Source organism: Penicillium solitum, assembly GCF_028829755.1.
Source record: "Penicillium solitum strain IBT 25940 chromosome Unknown utg000005l_segment0_segment0, whole genome shotgun sequence".
NCBI lineage: Eukaryota > Fungi > Ascomycota > Eurotiomycetes > Eurotiales > Aspergillaceae > Penicillium > Penicillium solitum.
Window position 1 is genome coordinate 3,005,840 of NW_027072125.1, and position 18,206 is coordinate 3,024,045.

The following is an 18,206-nucleotide window of genomic DNA, read 5'->3' on the forward strand; positions in this document are numbered from 1 at the left end:
TGAGTGCATAAATGCAGAGAAAACCAGTCGGATATCAGCAATAGCATGCTCTAGCTCATATTCGAGCCACAAATATATAATAGTGAATCCATTGACACAGTGGGTTCCGATCAACTCCTTACCTCCACAGACGAAGGCGCTTTATGTTGTCGGGAACTCACTTCGAAAAGTGCTTTTCATTCAATGTCAAGTACGGGTTCTCTGGAAAGCCCAAGGAATTTATCACTGAGCATGCAGCACTGTGTACGAGCTGCCGGGCATAAAAGCGGGCAGGTTCTTGTAATTCGACATCCCGAATTCTTCAACTGCCTCACAGACCTTTAATGTGAATGCTGGGGATTATTCGATGGCCCTTTGAGTTGGTGGGTGTCCGTCTATCCCTTTTCATGAGTCTCAGAAAATGACCTCGTCGATTTACTGAATCGACCCCATTAATATAATACATTGTCTAGCACGGCTACTGGACCGTGCAAGTATGCCCACTCCAAACACAATCCTTTTAGATAGGCAGGTCATGTCACATGAGGATGTTCACCAATGGGATGGCGATGTCTAGTTGTTCGAATTTAACCACCAACACAGCCGAAGCACCCTTGTCTTTTTTTTTTCTTTTGGTGAAAGTGTTCGCTCGACAAACGTCTAAGCCCAATGTATCAAACTGGAGTTCCGATAAAAAGCGAAAGCAATGGCAGTCTTCGGTGCATTGGGTGGAAGAATACATTTGCTATGTCTGAAGAGCCTTACGAAGGGCGAAATTGGGGTAGAGAGTGACAATGTTAATCAAATATCTGTCGGTCTCTCTCTCATCCAAGCCTTTTAGAAGATAGAACGCCTGCGTGACTATATTATGACGACTGAAATTACAAGTCGCATTCGGTGTTGTGCCAGAATACTGCGGGGGAGAGATGGAAGAGAGCAAACCATGCAAACTCACCAATATGAGCAAACGGGGAACAAACAAAGCAAACAACACAAAAAGAATATCTGGCCAATTGCGCCGGATTGGGAAGGCGTTCCCATCAAGGAAGGATGGTGGGGGTTGTTGATGACAATATTCCGCCCAGCAAATATTCTCAACATTCCTTGGGTCTTCGGGCCCTTCTATTGTTTCTTTTGCAACACTGTGATGTGAAATTCAGGATCCCAACCCTCGAATATTCATTGAGAAAAGTGTATTCTCGAGGTCTGCATTGTGGATCTTGTTTGGATTTTCAAAAATTAAAGAAAAGAACAAGGGTGGTTTCCCAGCACCGAAATTATTCTAACAGACCGTTTCTCGGTTGATTATACTCAGGGTCCCCAGATCGCAGCCGGAATCTCCCCATCCAAACTCTTTTTGGCGAGAAGCTTTCCTGGTCTCCTAGTCTGTTTATCCCACTGAACCAAAGCCACCTCATGGCTGTTTTGCAATGCGACTGAGATCACTCCATTGTGGCCATTAATCTCAAATTCACGAGGGAACGAACCGTAGGCTGGAAACAAGCCGACGAATGAGAAATCATTTGCATGGTTTCCGTGGCCAGTGATGCAAGTGAAGACGGCGAACGAGTCACCGTTCTTTCCAAAGGTAGCATCACCACGGTTAGATACCACAATACGGTCATTTTCAGGCTTTCGATTGAGTGTTGTTAGGTAAAGGGCTATCTTTCTATCCGCGTTGAAGATGATGAAGTGAGATTGGACATACCGAAATGTGAATCCCTGAGGCCTTGGAGCCACTTGGGATAACCCCTCCACCGTAAGTACTCTCCTCGTGAACCTTAACAAAGGTTACGCCATTGCGAGTATAGTTAGCTTTGAAAGCGGTCAAGGTATTCCCCAACTCCGAGACAAGATACAAGAATGTGTCATCGGTAGAGGTAACATTGGTCTTGGGTGTCCAAAACACGGCGTGTCGAGGCCCCGACCCCGGCTTTACCAGCAAAGGTTTCTGGGGTTGTAGAAGGCCGCTCGAGGGAGAAATCTTGAAGATGTGCATTCGATCCATGCCCAAGTCAGGGACCAGAACAAAGCGACCCGTGGGATCAACGATGGCCCCATGTGGATGAGATGCATCCTGTCGGTCGGGAACTGGGCCAGGAGCAGCAAGCTCATAGGTGAAGGTCTGAGCTCGGTTTAAATAACCCGATGCTGAGTCAAGTGTGTAGGCAGTGACGGCGGAGCCTGAGCTAAAGAATACAGATACATCAGCATGACTTTGAACAATGGATTCATGGTGCTTCTTCGGTGGGACTTACTAGTGGGCGACCGCAACGAAACGCCGTCTAGGTTGGCCAGGAATAGTATAAGGAGCTGACATAACTGGACCAGAAACGGTTTCAAGAACATCCAGTGTAGTCAAAGACCCATTAGAATTGACTCTAAAGGAAGTAAGGCTACCGTTTGAAGCCCCCAATCCTTCATTGAGGCACAGCATCAAGTCGTGGTCATTATCCAGCGTCAGCCATGATGGACTGGTCCCACAGTCTTTCGTCTGGGCAACGATCGACAGCTCGTAACTTCCGTTCACCCTCTGTGGCGACAGAGTAGTCACGGTGCCTGAGTAAGATGCCGCATATAGCTTGGTAGCCATAGAGGCAGCACCGAACAAGATTGTGGACAGAATAATAGGGCGCATCATGCAAAGGTAATATGGATTAAAAGGCGGCAACAAAAGCAAAGTCGAGGGGCCTTGAAGACAGACATTAAGTACGTGTGAACCAAGTGTAAGCTAGTACATATGCAGCTTGAGCCTTGTATATTGTATATTGTTTTAAAATGAGCACCAACGCCACCTCAGATAACATTTCTTGGCTGGTCTCCGAGTTCCGTCAGCAAGATTGCGTCAGTAAGATTCATCTAGGTTGTCTCAAATGTCCCATCAGGATCAGTGGTACTTCGCCGACCGAAATCCATTTCCAAGCAAACGAAATCTGGAACTGTTCCCTACCAGCCGTCAGCGGTCCGGGATCATGGGTCCTTAGCTGACTGAGGACCATTTCAAAGCAGTCGAATTCTAGAACTGTTTGCCGTTCACCGTCAGCGGTGCAGGGCCAAAGATCCGTAGGTGACTGAGGGCCATTGCAAAGCAGGCGAGTTCTAGAACTGTTTCCTGTTGCCTGGCAGTGGTGCAGGATGAAGGATGCTTGGCGGACTGAACGTCATTTCAAAGCAAGTAAATTCTAGAACTAGTTCCCGTTAACCTTCAGCAGTGTGGATCCAATGATGATCTGCAAGTGTTGACCGGAAGGTCGTTAGGGGCAAGGATGATTCGGTCCGGTTGTCTGCAGGAACACGAGGATCACGGAACTTAGCTAGTTGGCCGATAAACAGTGGGGTGCCAATGTTTTTATCCACAATTTCAAGTTCCAGAAACAAGATTGGCTGCACTCCCACGGGTTGCAATCTGCCTTTCCCTCAAGGTACACATCATGCATATAACCTTCGGTGTTGGCAGCCTTGGCAATATTCTGTATCGGCATGCCGAGAAATTATCGGTAAGCCGATAACATTACTTCCATGATCCGGAGCATATATCCGGAATCGATAGCATGTCCGTGACCAATACAGGAAGCCCAACGGAACGGCTGAACTTCCGTCCTTGTGTGCAACTGTATTCACCGAGATGATCAACAGAGCCAGTCCTTCAGGGTGCATAAGGTTCTCTTGGCAAACTACATGTATCATAGTGCCTTTCTGGGCGCCAAGAACCTTATCTTGTAAATGTAAATTTCCAAGGTTGTATCAATAATGGCGAATAATGGCTGATACTACTAGCATGTTGTTCGTACTGCTGAGGTATATGGGGTCGAAGGATTTGGCCATGTGTGTACTATGCAGTACTTGGGCAAGGCTTCATTGCTGTGATCGACCAGATAAAAATATAAATACCTTCCAATCCCATGCCCTAAATTTTCCATTCATCGCATTCGATAGTTCTCCTATCCATCCTTTTCATTGCTTTCCGGCTTTGTCTTTCAATCGTCAAAGTCGCCTTTAGACATGAAGTTCCTCGGCGTCCTGTCCGGCCTGGTTGTCGTGACTGCGGCCCTTCCACAGAGGCAATTCGATCTCCAGTCGAGCCTACTCACCGACCCAACAAAGGTGGCCGGCGAAACTTTCGACTATGTCATTGCCGGTGGAGGTTTAACTGGCCTTACCGTCGCAGCACGTCTCACCGAGAACCCCAACATCACCGTTCTCGTCATCGAAAGTGGCTTCTACCAATCGAACATCGGTCCTATCATTGAAAATCTCAACCACTATGGTGATATCTTCACCACATCCGTCGACCAAGCCTTCGAGACGATTCCCCTCGCCATTCACAACCGCACTGAGATTGTTCGCTCAGGCAAAGGACTGGGAGGTTCGACCTTGGTCAATGGAGGTTCCTGGACACGTCCACACAAGGCGCAGGTTAACTCCTGGGAGGAGGTGTTTGGGATGGAAGGGTGGAACTGGGATAATCTGCTCCCGTATATGAACAAAGTCGAGGCCTCCCGTCCACCGAACTCTGCTCAGATTGCTGCTGGCCATCACTTTGATCCTGCCTGCCATGGCGTCAATGGTACCGTCCACGTCGGCCCCCGAGACACCGGAGAGAGCTTTTCACCCATGATCAGAGGTCTTATGAAGACTGTTGAGGAATCCGGTGTTCCCGTTCAGAAGGATTTCAGCTGTGGTGTTCCTCACGGTATCTCGATGTTCCCCAACGATGTGCATGAAGATCAGACTCGGTCAGATGCCGCTCGCGAGTGGCTTCTGCCAAACTACAAACGGGCAAACTTGAAGGTTTTGACTGGTCAGATGGTCGGGCGGGTTTTGTTCGATACCACCTCCTCCACTCCTAAAGCCGTCGGAGTCAACTTTGGCACACATAATAAGGTCAACTTTGACGTTCATGCTAGACATGAGGTACTTGTGGCCGCTGGATCAGCCGTGTCTCCCCAAATTCTTGAGCATTCCGGTATTGGCTTAAAGACTGTTCTAGATAAGGTCGGCGTTGAGCAGCTTGTTGAGCTGCCCGTTGGTCTCAACCTCCAAGATCAAACTACTACCACTGTCCGCTCGACTATCAACTCAATTGGTGCCGGCCAAGGCCAGGCTGCATATTTTGCCACCTTTAATGAAACCTTCGGAGATCAGGCATCTCGTGCTCACCACCTCCTAAACACTAAACTTGAAGAGTGGGCGAAGGATGCTGTCTCCCGGGGCGGTTTCCACAACGAAACCGCGCTCCTGATCCAATATGAAAATTACCGCGACTGGCTCGTCAACTCAGACGTCGCTTACTCTGAGATCTTCATTGACACCTCTGGCAAACTGAGCCTTGACCTCTGGGATCTCATTCCTTTCACCCGTGGCTATGTCCACATTTTGGACAGTGACCCCTATCTCCGTCGTTTTGCATATGACCCTCAATTCTTCTTGAATGATCTCGATCTCCTTGGTCAGGCAGCAGCCTCGAAGTTGGCTCGTGAGATTTCCAACAAAGGCGAAATGACAAAGTATTTCAACAGCGAGACCATTCCCGGTAACAAGCTAGCCTACAACGCTACTCTCGACGAATGGGTGGACTATGTCAAGCAGAATTTCCGTGCCAACTACCATGGAGTCGGCACGTGTTCCATGATGGCGAAGGAACTTGGCGGTGTCGTGGACGCTGCTGCTCGTGTCTATGATGTCGACAGTCTGCGTGTGATTGACGGCTCAATTCCCCCCACTCAACTTTCGTCCCATGTTATGACTGTCTTTTACGGCATGGCTGAGAAGATCTCGGAAGCCGTCCTTGCTGACTATCATGCTGCTTTGAACTGATCCTTCCTCGTCACTTGGTGCCTTTCGTGCATCATGGCAGAACCAGTACAAGTTGGATCATCATGGTTCCTACTTTCCTTCGGATCCACCCTGGTGGTGTACCTTGTAGGGAAACCTTTCTTGAAATTGCAATAGACGGGATGATAGACGGGATGATAGACGGGATGATAGACGAGGTGATAGACGGGATGATAGACGGGGTGATAGACGGGGCTTGGGCGTTTCTTCTATGTTTTCTAACCTGTGCATAGATACATATATATGTATACGTATATATTTGTATAGACTTAGGGCTTTTGTTTCAACAACAACTATTCAGTGTCGAAGCACAATCTTTTCAGCGTTACCTCATTCATTATTCATGGATAGGACATTCAAAATCTTCAGGGCGAGCTCGCGGACGAGTAGGTCAACTCCCTCTGGTGTCTGTACGTGCGCGACCCGGGATTCCTTCCAATATATCACTTGTCACATGGTTCACGTCCAGGACGCCACGTAAATTTGAAATTTCTCTGCGTAGAAAAAACAGCAAAAGATATATATATCCCTGCCTTGGAGGGCTGACCGACGTAGCGATTGAGACTCATTTCATAAACAATTGCGTATAGTTAGTGTTCAGTCTATCCAAATCAGCCATCGAAAGATGATGTAGCTATAAAAATACAGAAGACAAATCATCCAGTATTGTATTTTGCTCGGTGAAACCGGTAGAAAAATCATCGGGGTCAGGTAGAGGGGACATCTCTGTCGTATTACTCATCACGGCCAGCCGGATTCACAACGGGACCGAAAACATATTCCACACGTAATGAACAAATGCACGAGGGTGTTATGATTGGATGATGTTCATTGAATATTCGAACTAATCAATGACGCGTCCGAGATAGTCGGAGGTACGTCAGAAAAAGCCCCCATGTTCAGCAAAGTTGGGAGTTGGTGGCGGCATTACGAGTGTAGGCAATAAATAGGCTTTATTGCCCAACGCATCTATCACCCCGAAAAAGAAAAAAAGAAAGAGTAAATGGAGGGAAAACTATATGTGGATTTGGTTGATCTCCTCGGTTTATTGTGATTTGAGGTTTTGTTAACCTCCGCAATCCACATTAGCCGGCCCGCTTAAAGTATTGTTTCTATTTCCGGTCGGCAGCAAGATAAAGCCCGACAAGGACTATATCGCACCATTTCCCCCAATATTATTACTCAAACTCTTGAATTCCAACAACGGGATACCCCTTGAGACGATGGTAGATTACAAATCTACCTCGTTACCAATCATTTCCATCAGCCCTATCTAGGCAGAGAGCAAGCTATGCGCGTATTTGTAGTTGGGGTTCTTCCCCAGTAGAGCAATTCTAGTATCAACCTTCCGTTTACTCCAAGATACCCAAGGAATGTCTTTACCGATAGAAACCGCCCTACCGAGCATGCAAGAATGTTCTGTCGAGTCATCTTTCGGAGACCTCAAAACTCGATCTGAGTCTCATTGCCAACCATAGTCTGAATGCCAGTCTGAATGTCAATCTGAATGTGATTATACAGAGAAGAAAGATAACTCAAATGCGTTACCACCCAACGACCCGGAAACAGGACAGCAGCGCCGAAAAAGAAAACCTCTATCATTCTTCCTCGCATTTATGGCTCTGCTATTAATGGTCTTCTTGGTGTCCTTGGATGCCACCACGTTGGCTGTTGCAATCCCGGTAACTCTATACACAATCCATTGCTTAAACCGACCTTTCAGCTCACATACCGCTTTTTTCTCAATAGGCTATCACTGATGACCTTTCGGGGACGACTTTGACTGCGTTTTGGGCCAACATCTCCTTTACAGTAGCTATGGTGGTCATTCAGCGTATTTATACCAGCTTCTCGGACATATTTGGCCGCAAGATCCCTCTTTACGCGGCGTTTACGCTCTTCGGTATTGGATCGATCGTCTTTGCCGTCGCGCATAGCATGGCAGTTCTCATTGTAGGGCGTGTGCTACAAGGACTAGGCGGAGGGAGACTAGATGTTCTGAGTGAGGTAATTGTTGCCGATATCACTACTCTGCAAGAAAGAGCTGTGTATATTGGTTTACTATCACTTCCAATGGCTGCAGGGTCTCTCGCGGGTCCTATTCTCGGTGCAGTCTTTTGTGGGTATGTTACGTGGCGATGGATCGGCTGGATTAATCTGCCTATAATCGGTGTTGCCCTCTTTTTGGCTATATTCTTTATGCGCCTGAAACCCATTGACCAGTCCCTCCGGTCCCAGCTTGGACGTATCGGCTGGCTTGGAATGATACTCTTTACGGCGGGCTGTGTTCTTCTCGCTCTACCTCTTAGTTGGGCAGGGAATATGTATCCTTGGGACTCGTGGAGAACCATAGTCCCACTGATCATTGTTGTTTGGATCTTGGTGGGATTTACGTTTTACGAGGGATATCAGACTGACGCTGTGTTCCCCTACCGTATATTCGGCTCGACAACGGCTCAAATGACACTCCTTGGAAGCTTCATCCATAGATTCGTGCTGTATACTCTTTTGCAATATCTTCCACTATTCTTTCAAGCTGTCTATCTCGAAACCCCACTCAAATCCTCCATCTAGATCCTGCCATTCTGCTGTGTGGTCCTCGTCTTTACGGGAATTGCCGCCTTCGCTGTTGATTTCTTCCGCAAATACTTGTGGGAGATTTGGACTGGATGGGTATTTCTCGCCGTTGGCTGTGGTATCTTCTCAGTATGGGACCAATCATCCTCAACAGCCATGATTGTTGGTTTCCAGGTGATTGCAGGGATTGGCATCGGCACAATATTCAGTCTCCCCCCAATCCCAATGCAAGCCAGCGCTGCATCCAATGACCAGGGTCTCGCTATGGGAATAAAGGTTGCTTTCAGGCTATTTGGTGCACTCATCGGTCTTGCAGTTGGGGCTACTACATCCAGCAGTGTCTTCGCCAACAGAATTGAAGGTATCGTATTGCCTGCTTCTTTAGCATTGTTGAAAGACCCCAGTGAGGCTGTGAGCTTTATCCCCTATTTACGAACATCCGACATCTCCCCTGCTCTGCGGGACCTCATTCGGAAATCATACAAGAATGCCATGCAGACAATATGGTATGAACTGGCAGCATTTGGAGCATTAGGATTGTTGAGTTCTCTGTTCGTGAAGGAATTGACTATAGTGACAGAAGAGCTAGGTCGGCAGCATTTTGAGCATGGGACAGACTGAATGTAACTGGACGATCATGCGCACGACTGGGTTTGGTCTGTTTGATGTTTAATGGTGTACTTTGATCAAATAAAATCTGGATCATTCACTGCCTACTCCAGGAGATTGGGGGTCCGTGATTATTTCATGTGGACAGATTAATTGTCTGTTCCTGGTCCCTGTCGGCCCATCGTTCTAACAAATTGTCACGTATCTTGTTTGCAACCACGAATCCTTTACAAAATATTTGGTTGAGCAGATTCAGTATTTCTAATCTTTGATCAACTCTCCGGGCTCGAGCTCCTGCAACGGTTAATGGGAAAAGCAGCATCACACCCGGAATATTCGAGTGGCACAACACTTCGCCCGAGAGATACACCATCGTGGTCAGGTGTTCAGAAATTTCAGCATGGGATAATACCGGGGCTGCGATATTGTCCCAGTATGGGAAATAATCATAGTTTCCAGAGACAAAGATTAACAGAGCGTGATAATACAGCAAAGCTAAGTTCGAATATGAGTTGGGACTGTCCTGGACCAGCTGCAGCAACGCTTTCGTGTGCCAGTCATAGATAGTTTCTTGGACATGGAGTCCTTCAGCTGCGATCAGAGCAACTGATGGATCTGTGAACCGTTCTGTTTCTGGAATCATATCAATTATAGCACCGGCTCTGTCGGTCGGATCAGTACAATAGAACAAGTCGCCCAATCATCAGTGCGGGCTTACCGTAGGCTGAAGGCAGATGTCTCAATCATGAGGGTTATAATTTCTTCCATGGGGTCCCATCGAGTGGCACTGCTTGACAGAGACTTTTGCAGTCCAAGCCAGCATTCTTGAGAAAGGATGGTTTCTTCATTATAGAGTAATGCTCGGCTGGCTTCTAGGACACGAAACAGGTCGTAGAACACCCTTCGGGCCAATGACACGCAACCGGTTGGTCCTGCAAGCTGAAGCATTTTTGATGTTCCATAGAGCATGTGTTTAACCCAGCCTTCACCGGATTCGTCCGAGAGCAACTAGATTTATTGATGTCAGTCAAACATGTGTTTAATGCATCCGCTACAGGATGCCCTTCCTGATAAGAAGAATACCTCAAACAGCCCCAGGAAAAATGTAGCCCAGAGAACGTCCTCCTTTTGCATCACATCTCTATTTCCCAGACTCGACCGCAGAATACCCATTGACTTATGGTAAGAGGTCATAGCATCGACATAGGGGGATTTCTCTCCCTTTAATGCGCGTCCACCGGTATGTCGGTTCGCATTCAAAGCACCAACAGCTATCACTGCATGGTACAGAACCGGCGATGTTGAAATTAAGGGAAGTAAGTCCGAAACTATTGATACGAAGCTCATGGTGAACATGTTGTGCTGAATAAAAGAAGCAAAATAATCGAGAAGGCGGGTACCCTCATCTTTCTGGATGAAATCAAGTGGGTGAACCCCGGAAGTTTGCCTATTGGGAATGGAGATATCATTCTGATCCAAGCTTTGATGGCGTGTACAAAAATCATCTTGCTGGTTTTTGTTGACAAACTTAGTCATACCAAATCCGGAGTGCTGCTGGGCAACACATGTCGTGTTTTGTCGAACGCAATGAACACAGGGAAATCCCCCTTCACACTACTAAGAGTTAGCTGCATTGACCCCATGGAATTGGAGTTTCAGGTCCCAGACCTTGATGCGTCGTTTGGCGCAGCCGAGGCAGCGCCTCATCCGCCTTCGCTTGTCTAGGGGGCCGACCATTCTCCCCTGCAACGTGATTGATGAGGACATGATCTCGAAAAAATTTCTAACAAACACATGAATGGCGCGTATCCCTAATGAGCATTACGATGAAAATGGATTTATTAGAGCGAGACCTGCCTGGTCCGCCAGCAGGCTGCGATGCGCCCGACAGCGCTAGCTCAATTAGGAAGTAATGTCGCGAGACAAGGACCCACTTCGTTTCCCACTTTGGAAGGTTCCAAGATTACCTAATTGTTCTGGGTGACTAATGTGGATCTGATCACCTCACGCTCTATAGATTCCTATTCAGGAAATTCATTTACTTTGGTAGAGAGAAAAGTTGCTACGGAGGCTTTGCGAGCAGGCATAATGCTGGGCTACTACTCTAACTGTATAAAGGTCAGGGTGATCCTCTGGCTATTGTTGTTGGAATCCCATCATCTACTTCAGCAAGATTTAGAAGACCTTATTCATATCCCTCTTTCATCTTCAACTGTGTCTTCTAGTGACTGGTGATGCTCCGAAATCTTAGTCTGCTGCCCGTTGTGGCCATGTCTGTATCTGCAGTGGTGATTCCCAACCCACCCGGACAATACGATGTGTTTTACAACACGGCAAAAATGACCGAAAAGACCAGAGTCGACCCCTTTGATCCCCATCACGGACCACGTGCAGTGATGACTTCAATATTCGCTCCCACCCACTGCAAAGTCGATCTCAAGAAGATAGATTACCTGCCCCCCGCAACAGCCACATACTACTCCGACCTATACGGCGCATACGGACTTCCCAACGGGTCGCTTCAATCCATCTCTTTCCAGGCGTGCCCAGAGACGCCGAAAGGTCATTATCTCCACCTTCCAGTCGTGCTCTTCTCGCCTGCTCTCGGCACGACGCGGTTGTTCTACAATGCCATTGCACAGGCTGTGGCCAGTGCCGGTTACATCGTGGTGTCTATCGACCATCCCTACGATACTGAGTTCCTGGAGTTCCCTGACGGAAGCGTCGTGACTGCAGCAAATATCAGTGACGCGCAGGTTCCACTGGATGTCGAGACCCGAGCGCGAGATGTGTCCTTCGTGCTGGATCAGCTGAGCACCAAGGCTGGCGTAGCAACTCTACTCCCTGGAACAGGTGCCGCGGGGTTCAGAACTCGGCAGGTCGCGATGTATGGTCACTCAGTTGGTGGTGCAGCCGCCGCCGAAGCCATGCATTTGGACCATCGAATTGTCGCTGGAGCGAACTTGGACGGGTCAATGTTTGGATCAGTGGTTCAACAAGGGCTTCGGGGTCCATTCCTCCTCTTCGGACATGAAAATAAAACCCAGGCGACAGACCCGACGTGGAAAGAGTTTTGGTCGAATCTCTGGGGATGGAAATTAGAGCTGGAACTGGCCAAGGCTCAACATTACACATTCTCCGACTTACCGTTCCTGTTGAACCTCCTGGGTCTGCCTGTTCAAAAGGTCCCAGCCATCCAAACGATAGTTGGGACTTTGGATGGGTTGAAGGCATTTGAAATCGTTCACCGAACCGTCGTTGCCTTTTTGGGGTTTGGGCTTCGTCAAACTTCACCTACTCCAATTCAGGAGGTCATTTCACAGTATTCGGAGGTATCGGTCGTTACGCGGTAAATGACCTAATACTTTCGAGGATGGATGGGAAGTATGACGAATGTCAAATTATCTAAATATGTTTCCGGGTGGAGGAGATATAGGAAGGGGATTGGGAGGGACTAAATTGGGGATATTCAGGCAGCAGTCGGACTGCAAAGAGTTAGGTGATCAAGCAGATGGGTAGATCTAGTCCTATTTCTAAAGACAGGATAATGCCACCAAATGGAACGTGGATAATTAAATACCTGACATCGAACCGTATGGGCCAATAAAGCTTTTTACAAGCAGTCCCTTGGTTCTGCTCTTAGAATTTGCTGTTGCTACTAAGCTTTTGTAAATTCTTATATTCTCTTTAACACGATATCGGAAATCGTCCAAGGGAGAAGGTAAAAAATTACTTACACTACAAGGTCAACAAGTCAAGTTTGTTCCTAATGTAAATTGTACAAATATGTAACTACCTACATGGATAGATAGAGGGCACCCCCGGAGCCCTAGCGCCCCGGTAGTACCTAGGTAATAGCCAATAGGTCTAAAGTCCCTGGTGGCACGGCATATTCTCCGTACTCCCACCATAGAAGTCCAAAGCGGTAAATAATTCTAGATAAACTGACTATTCAGTACTAATAATACAATGTCGGTCTATCTTGAATACGCTTCCTTTTCTCAATTATTCCTAAATCCACTTGAATCATAGTGTCGAAGAGGCACAGAACATAATAAAAGCTGCCATGTCCAAAATACCTGAATGAATGGCATAATGTACGGTTCTACTTCAAAATACTGCAGGATTTTGCCAACACTCAGCGTAAATATAATATCCTATACATTGGGTCACTTTCCCGTTAGGGGGAATCCAGAGCCCAATTACGGAATAACTACAATGCATTAGGTCTCAAATTCGTTACCGCAATTTGCTGACGACATAAGGTGCTGATACTAGTACGACTGAGGTAATAGATGCTACACAAAAAATGTGCTCACTCAAAATACTTATTATTTAAGTCTCTCGGGGTAGCATCTCCGTGGCTCCCATAACATCGCCTCATCTACTGAAGGAATCATGTCATCCGCATCAAGCTCTGCCTGTCAAGAGGCAGCAACCATGACAAGTCAAGGCTTCCCTATTGGCTACTATTTCAACTGTGTCGTTCGACTTTTGGACAGGATACAATACAAAGATACCAATTATACACCTGAGGAGCGCCTTGCCAAGCTCCACTATGTGTATACCAAGACGGCCAAGCACTTTGCTCATCACGACAGACAGAAGCACATCAAAGTAAAGCCAAGCAATTTGCAATCCTTTCTCCAAGCCATGGTTACCATGGTTGTGTATAGTTGGCCCACAGCCTCGGAAAAAGTCATGGTTGACCTGAGCATCCACTACACATATATGCTCATCCTTCACGACAGCCATGACGACGATCCCACAGAGAACATGAAGTCCTTTTACAACGCTATGTTGACCGGCCTACCTCAAGAGCACCCGTGGTGGCAAATGGTGGATAACCACTTCCCTCAGGTTCTTCGGCACTACGGTCCCTACTGCGGGCTCAATATAGTTCGCTCAACAACAGACTGTACGTATAAATCCTCCTTCCCTCCCGCACATGATACTGACTGTGGCTTGCAAAGTCTTTCAAGGCTGTTGGGTTGAGCAACACAACCTTATGGGGTTCCCCGAGTCCTTGAATAGCCCAATATTTCTGCGACAAATGAACGCATTGGGGCAATGCGTTGGAGGTTCTATATTCCCCAAGGAACGATTCGACGAGAATGAGCTGTTTGCAGAAATCACAGCCACCATTGCGCAGATAGAAAACTGGATTGCCCTTGTGAATAACCTGCTGTCCTTCTATAGGGAGTTTGAGGAGCTGCGTGGCCAGACGAGCTTGGTCAACAAATCTGCGCAGTGCAACGAGCTTACCCTGGAGGAAGGCCTCAAGAAGTTGACCAATGATACGATCGTGGGCTCGGAGCAGCTTCTCGGCGTCTTTCGTGACAAGGACCCCAGAACTTTGCACACACTGCGCACTTTTTGCCAGGGTTACGTCACCTGGCATCTCTGTGACCCTCGGTACCGGCTTCAGCGGCTGCACTCATTGGCCAATGAGTCGGCCGAGGTTTCAACCAAGTTTCACAGCTATTTGCAGGCCGCAAAGGAGGTCGGATATGTTGACCCCAAGGCATGGGCATATCCGAGCGTGGCATCTCTGGCGGCCGAGGATTTAGCATACTGGTCGGATGGCCTGTAACATTAGCACCCATTGTCACGGCGCCTGTAGTTAGTATTTAGATCCTACTTCTCATATTTTTTTTTCCTTTCTATCACCGTCCATTCCGTACTATATGAATTTCATGTAGTTCTTTCTACAACCGTTATTGAGAAATCCTTGCAGGATTCCTCGCCAGTGGTAATGGTAGGCTCAGCATTTGAGGCTATCGAAGCCTTGTAGGCGCAATAGTCACGAAACATAATACCTTTGTAGGAAAGGTAATCACATATGATTATGTAGTTTTATACGCATATTTATTCTGTCTATACCACTATATCCAAGTCAAACTACGGCTTAGTGTTTCAGCGATCAGCTATTCGAATTTCGCCTCATACCTACACTCCCTTAACGTACACAGATGACACTGGAAATATATATTTGATTGTGTATTAGGAAATGGAAAGTTGGTTTTGATGAAACTGGAATTTATTCATAATATCAAGAAAGCTGGCACCCCATCCGTGCTGAATTCATTTTACTTGACAGGAAGCAAACCTGGTCTGATGACCTGTTCGCTAGATTTCATTATCACTCCTCTTCAGTTTACATATCAATGGAGGCTTTTCCCATAATAAGTATGAACGCTGTAGATCCCACTTCGCGCTCTTCTCGTGAAGTTTCAAGTCAAAACTCCAAAGGATCCGTCCAAGAATAACCCGTAACTCGCTATATGCAAGTTCTCTCCCGATGCAGTTCCTCGGCCCCACTGAGAATGGCTGGAGGACGTCCCGATTATCGTTATAGAAAGGTGAGTATCGGTTGGCTCTGGTGCTCTCTAGCCAGCGCTCAGGTATGAACTTGTCTGGAGCATGAAAGTTGATGGGTGAACGATATGCGGCATATTGATGAACCGACACTTTCGTCTACTAAACATCAGCCATTGTTCGGTTGCAAGTGAAAATAATATTATCTCTGGGGGAATTTGTTTCTTACATTCGGGGGCATGGTGTAGCCCGAAATTTGAGATGGTTCAGGCCCAAGCGTCATCCGCTGCTGTCCAGAGGGCACCGGTGGATACATTCGCAATGCCTCCTTGAGACATGCGAGCATGTATGGCAGGTTTGCGGTGCTTGAGATTGTGATGTCTTGCTCGGTTGTCATAGCAGATCGTATTTCGCGAGTGATTTCTTCCATGGCGTGCGGTGTTCGCAGCAGCCAGTATGTGGCCCCAGAAAGTAGAGTAGCTGTCGTCTCGCTGCCAGTAATAACCAAAAAGTTAGAGTTCGCTTCTAACTCCTGATTGGCGATTTCTTTGCTTGGCCCTCCACGCTGCCGCAACATGCTGCCAATGAAGTCTGTGCATTCTCTGTGACCTTGAAGCTGCAGACGTTTCTGAACAGTGGCTGGACTAAATTCAATTTGCCTTCGCCGTGCGTTCATCAGACGTTTTGAACCGACGAAAAGGGGTATTATTTTGAATGGAAGCGGATAGGCATCTTTACATTGCACAAGGGACATGCCTCGGATTGCCTGGAAGATGGTCGATACCCAATAATGATATTCAGAAGATTCCAATCCTCCAAATGGCTCCCCGAAAGCGAGATCTCCTAGTATGTCGAACGTGGTCAGGTTGTACCATTTCACCATATCGGCTTCCGGACTGGATGAGGCAGCGAGGACTTTCAGCTTTCTTATCAATAGATCCACATACTTAGTGATTATCGGCTCCTGAGATTGTAGGCCTTTCGCAGAAATTGCATGTGCCAAGGACCTGCGCAGACGACTGTGATCTGCATTGTTGGCACTCACAATGTCGGATGGGTTACTGGTTGAATGCAACACCTTCGGTAGCTGTCGATGCCCATGACCATATATGTCTTTCCATGCCTGGGCAGTGATGAAAGATACTTCATTTGGACCGAAGCGAACGACTTCACCGTATTTTTCGTGGAAACCTCGCATTTTGGCCTCTAATTTACCTCGTGAAAGGGCGATGAACCGACTGGTAGGAAACGCAATCCACATTTTAGGACCAGGTATGTTGCGAAGTGGATGGAATTAGACGGTCCAAATGATTTCCATAGAGGAAAAGCAAGAAAAAAGTATAGCAAGCAGGAAAAATGACGACAACATGATTTAGAGCGTTTTCTTCCCTTCAGGATCCAGATACTATTCACAATAGCAATACCCGATCAAAGATTGAACGTCGGCACCAGTAGATCAAAGGGAGCAGTGTGTATGTGTGTCTCAAAATTTGAAATCCAGTCTGGATAAAAATAATACATGGTCTCAATTTATACAACATATGCCATCGGTTCCACTAATTCTAGCGTTAATACTTTGATAGAACCCTGGGCGGTTCCCACTGAGCTTATTTGGTGGAGCCCCACAACGGAGCCGCTTGCGTCGGATCCGACTATCGGAGCCACCAACCAGGAACTGCATTGGCCAATGAGAACTATCAAAAGCACGTGACCCTCATAGCCTGCCTAATTGCCTTTATTCTCATTGATCCAAGCCCTAAACATATCTCTACAGAAATAAACCATCACAACTCATCTTTACGAGTACGATCTACGCCCCCAGATGTCCACCCTACCAACGCTAGTCTTCATACCTGGCTCCTGGCATAAGCCTACATGCTACAATGAGGTCACCAAGCTCCTCCAAAGCCAGCATAAGTTGAAATGCATCTCGATAACTCTGCCTTCGACGGCGGGAAACCCAGCAGCAACCTTCAAGGATGATCTCGATGCTGCACGTGAGGCTATTTTGGCCGAGACAATCCACGGACGCAATGTTGTAATCGTTGCCCACTCGTATGGCGGCATGGTTGGCAATAGTGCTATCAAGGGTCTCACGCAGCCACAAGATACCACAGAAAACCAACCTCAAACCTCAACAGTGGGCTACGTGATTGGTCTAATCCTCATAGCCTCCGGGTTTACTCTGACTGGACTTTCCTTTATGGATCCTTTTTTCGGCCATCCTCCTCCTTCCTGGCGGGTCAATAACGAGACTGGATATGCCGAACTTGTCGCTCCTCCACGTGAGCTCTTCTATCACGACCTGCCAGCAGACGATGCGGAATTCTGGGTTTCGCAACTTACTACCCAGAGCCTCAAAGCATTGTTCGAAGGGGGTGAATACACATACGCCGGTTGGAAAGATGTGCCTGTCTGGTATATTGGCACCACGGAGGATCGGGGCTTGCCTGTGATAGTACAACGCATACAGGTTGGCATGGCAAAGGAAATGAGTGGTAGAGTGGAGCATCGGGAGCTTCAGACGAGTCATTCGCCCTTTCTGAGTCAACCAGAAATGACAGTTGGGATTATGTTGGAGGCTATTGAGGCGTTTACGGGAAAGCTAGGGGGGGATGTATCTACGACTAACCATGGCGATGCGATAGTAGCGCCGAAGGCCACAATCTTGCAGCCTTCTACGTGGTTTAAATTTGGGATCCCGTTGGTTCTTGGTCACACAATGGGAAGGTGTATACTTCTGTTCACATGGGTGAGGAGGTTATGGAGGTCTAGCATGAATTAGTGTATTTTCAATATCAACTCAATGGATTTTTATGAAAAAGCTCAAGGGTTTCTGTTAGCTTTTCCAATACCCACGGAGACAACTTTAGGATGATCCCGGATAA

General features: G+C 47.3%; 9 protein-coding genes across 9 annotated transcripts; 6 read left to right on the plus strand and 3 right to left on the minus strand.

The window, feature by feature from the left end:
* Positions 1-1,222: 1,222 nt before the first annotated feature.
* N7455_008736 (uncharacterized protein) lies at positions 1,223-2,626 on the minus strand. The gene is made up of 3 exons (XM_040957911.2): positions 2,238-2,626; positions 1,688-2,168; positions 1,223-1,611 (listed from the first exon to the last, which is right to left on the minus strand). Exons 1-3 carry the CDS (start codon positions 2,618-2,620, stop codon positions 1,291-1,293), a joined length of 1,185 nt encoding a protein of 394 aa, XP_040811616.2. The 5' UTR covers positions 2,621-2,626; the 3' UTR covers positions 1,223-1,290.
* A 131-nt stretch (positions 2,627-2,757) lies between these two features.
* N7455_008737 (uncharacterized protein) lies at positions 2,758-2,967 on the plus strand (the record flags this gene model as incomplete). Its single annotated transcript, XM_065605956.1, is given in 2 exon segments — positions 2,758-2,827; positions 2,843-2,967. The coding sequence occupies 2 exon segments, from the start codon at positions 2,758-2,760 to the stop codon at positions 2,965-2,967; spliced, it is 195 nt and encodes a 64-aa protein (XP_065460905.1).
* A 1,014-nt stretch (positions 2,968-3,981) lies between these two features.
* N7455_008738 (GMC family oxidoreductase) lies at positions 3,982-5,796 on the plus strand (the record flags this gene model as incomplete). Its single annotated transcript, XM_040957966.2, has 1 exon — positions 3,982-5,796. One exon carries the CDS (start codon positions 3,982-3,984, stop codon positions 5,794-5,796), a length of 1,815 nt encoding a protein of 604 aa, XP_040811715.2.
* Positions 5,797-7,292: 1,496 nt separating this feature from the next.
* Positions 7,293-9,012, plus strand: N7455_008739 (uncharacterized protein; the record flags this gene model as incomplete). The annotated part of the gene is made up of 3 exons (XM_065605957.1): positions 7,293-7,496; positions 7,564-8,352; positions 8,389-9,012. Coding segments are annotated over 3 exons (1,617 nt in total), but the record flags the coding sequence as incomplete, so codon positions are not given.
* Positions 9,013-9,136: 124 nt separating this feature from the next.
* On the minus strand, positions 9,137-10,767 carry N7455_008740 (uncharacterized protein; the record flags this gene model as incomplete). The annotated part of the gene is made up of 4 exons (XM_065605958.1): positions 9,137-9,662; positions 9,719-10,008; positions 10,084-10,614; positions 10,639-10,767. The coding sequence occupies 4 exons, from the start codon at positions 10,765-10,767 to the stop codon at positions 9,137-9,139; spliced, it is 1,476 nt and encodes a 491-aa protein (XP_065460907.1).
* A 467-nt stretch (positions 10,768-11,234) lies between these two features.
* Positions 11,235-12,353, plus strand: N7455_008741 (PAF acetylhydrolase family protein; the record flags this gene model as incomplete). Its single annotated transcript, XM_040957947.2, has 1 exon — positions 11,235-12,353. One exon carries the CDS (start codon positions 11,235-11,237, stop codon positions 12,351-12,353), a length of 1,119 nt encoding a protein of 372 aa, XP_040811684.2.
* Positions 12,354-13,398: 1,045 nt separating this feature from the next.
* Positions 13,399-14,593, plus strand: N7455_008742 (uncharacterized protein; the record flags this gene model as incomplete). The annotated part of the gene is made up of 2 exons (XM_040957856.2): positions 13,399-13,918; positions 13,974-14,593. The coding sequence occupies 2 exons, from the start codon at positions 13,399-13,401 to the stop codon at positions 14,591-14,593; spliced, it is 1,140 nt and encodes a 379-aa protein (XP_040811623.2).
* Positions 14,594-15,129: 536 nt separating this feature from the next.
* N7455_008743 (cytochrome P450) lies at positions 15,130-16,579 on the minus strand (the record flags this gene model as incomplete). Its single annotated transcript, XM_065605959.1, has 2 exons — positions 15,130-15,477; positions 15,548-16,579. The coding sequence occupies 2 exons, from the start codon at positions 16,577-16,579 to the stop codon at positions 15,130-15,132; spliced, it is 1,380 nt and encodes a 459-aa protein (XP_065460908.1).
* Positions 16,580-17,140: 561 nt separating this feature from the next.
* N7455_008744 (alpha/beta hydrolase) lies at positions 17,141-18,103 on the plus strand (the record flags this gene model as incomplete). Its single annotated transcript, XM_065605960.1, has 1 exon — positions 17,141-18,103. The coding sequence occupies one exon, from the start codon at positions 17,141-17,143 to the stop codon at positions 18,101-18,103; it is 963 nt and encodes a 320-aa protein (XP_065460909.1).
* Between the last annotated feature and the right edge of the window lie 103 nt (positions 18,104-18,206).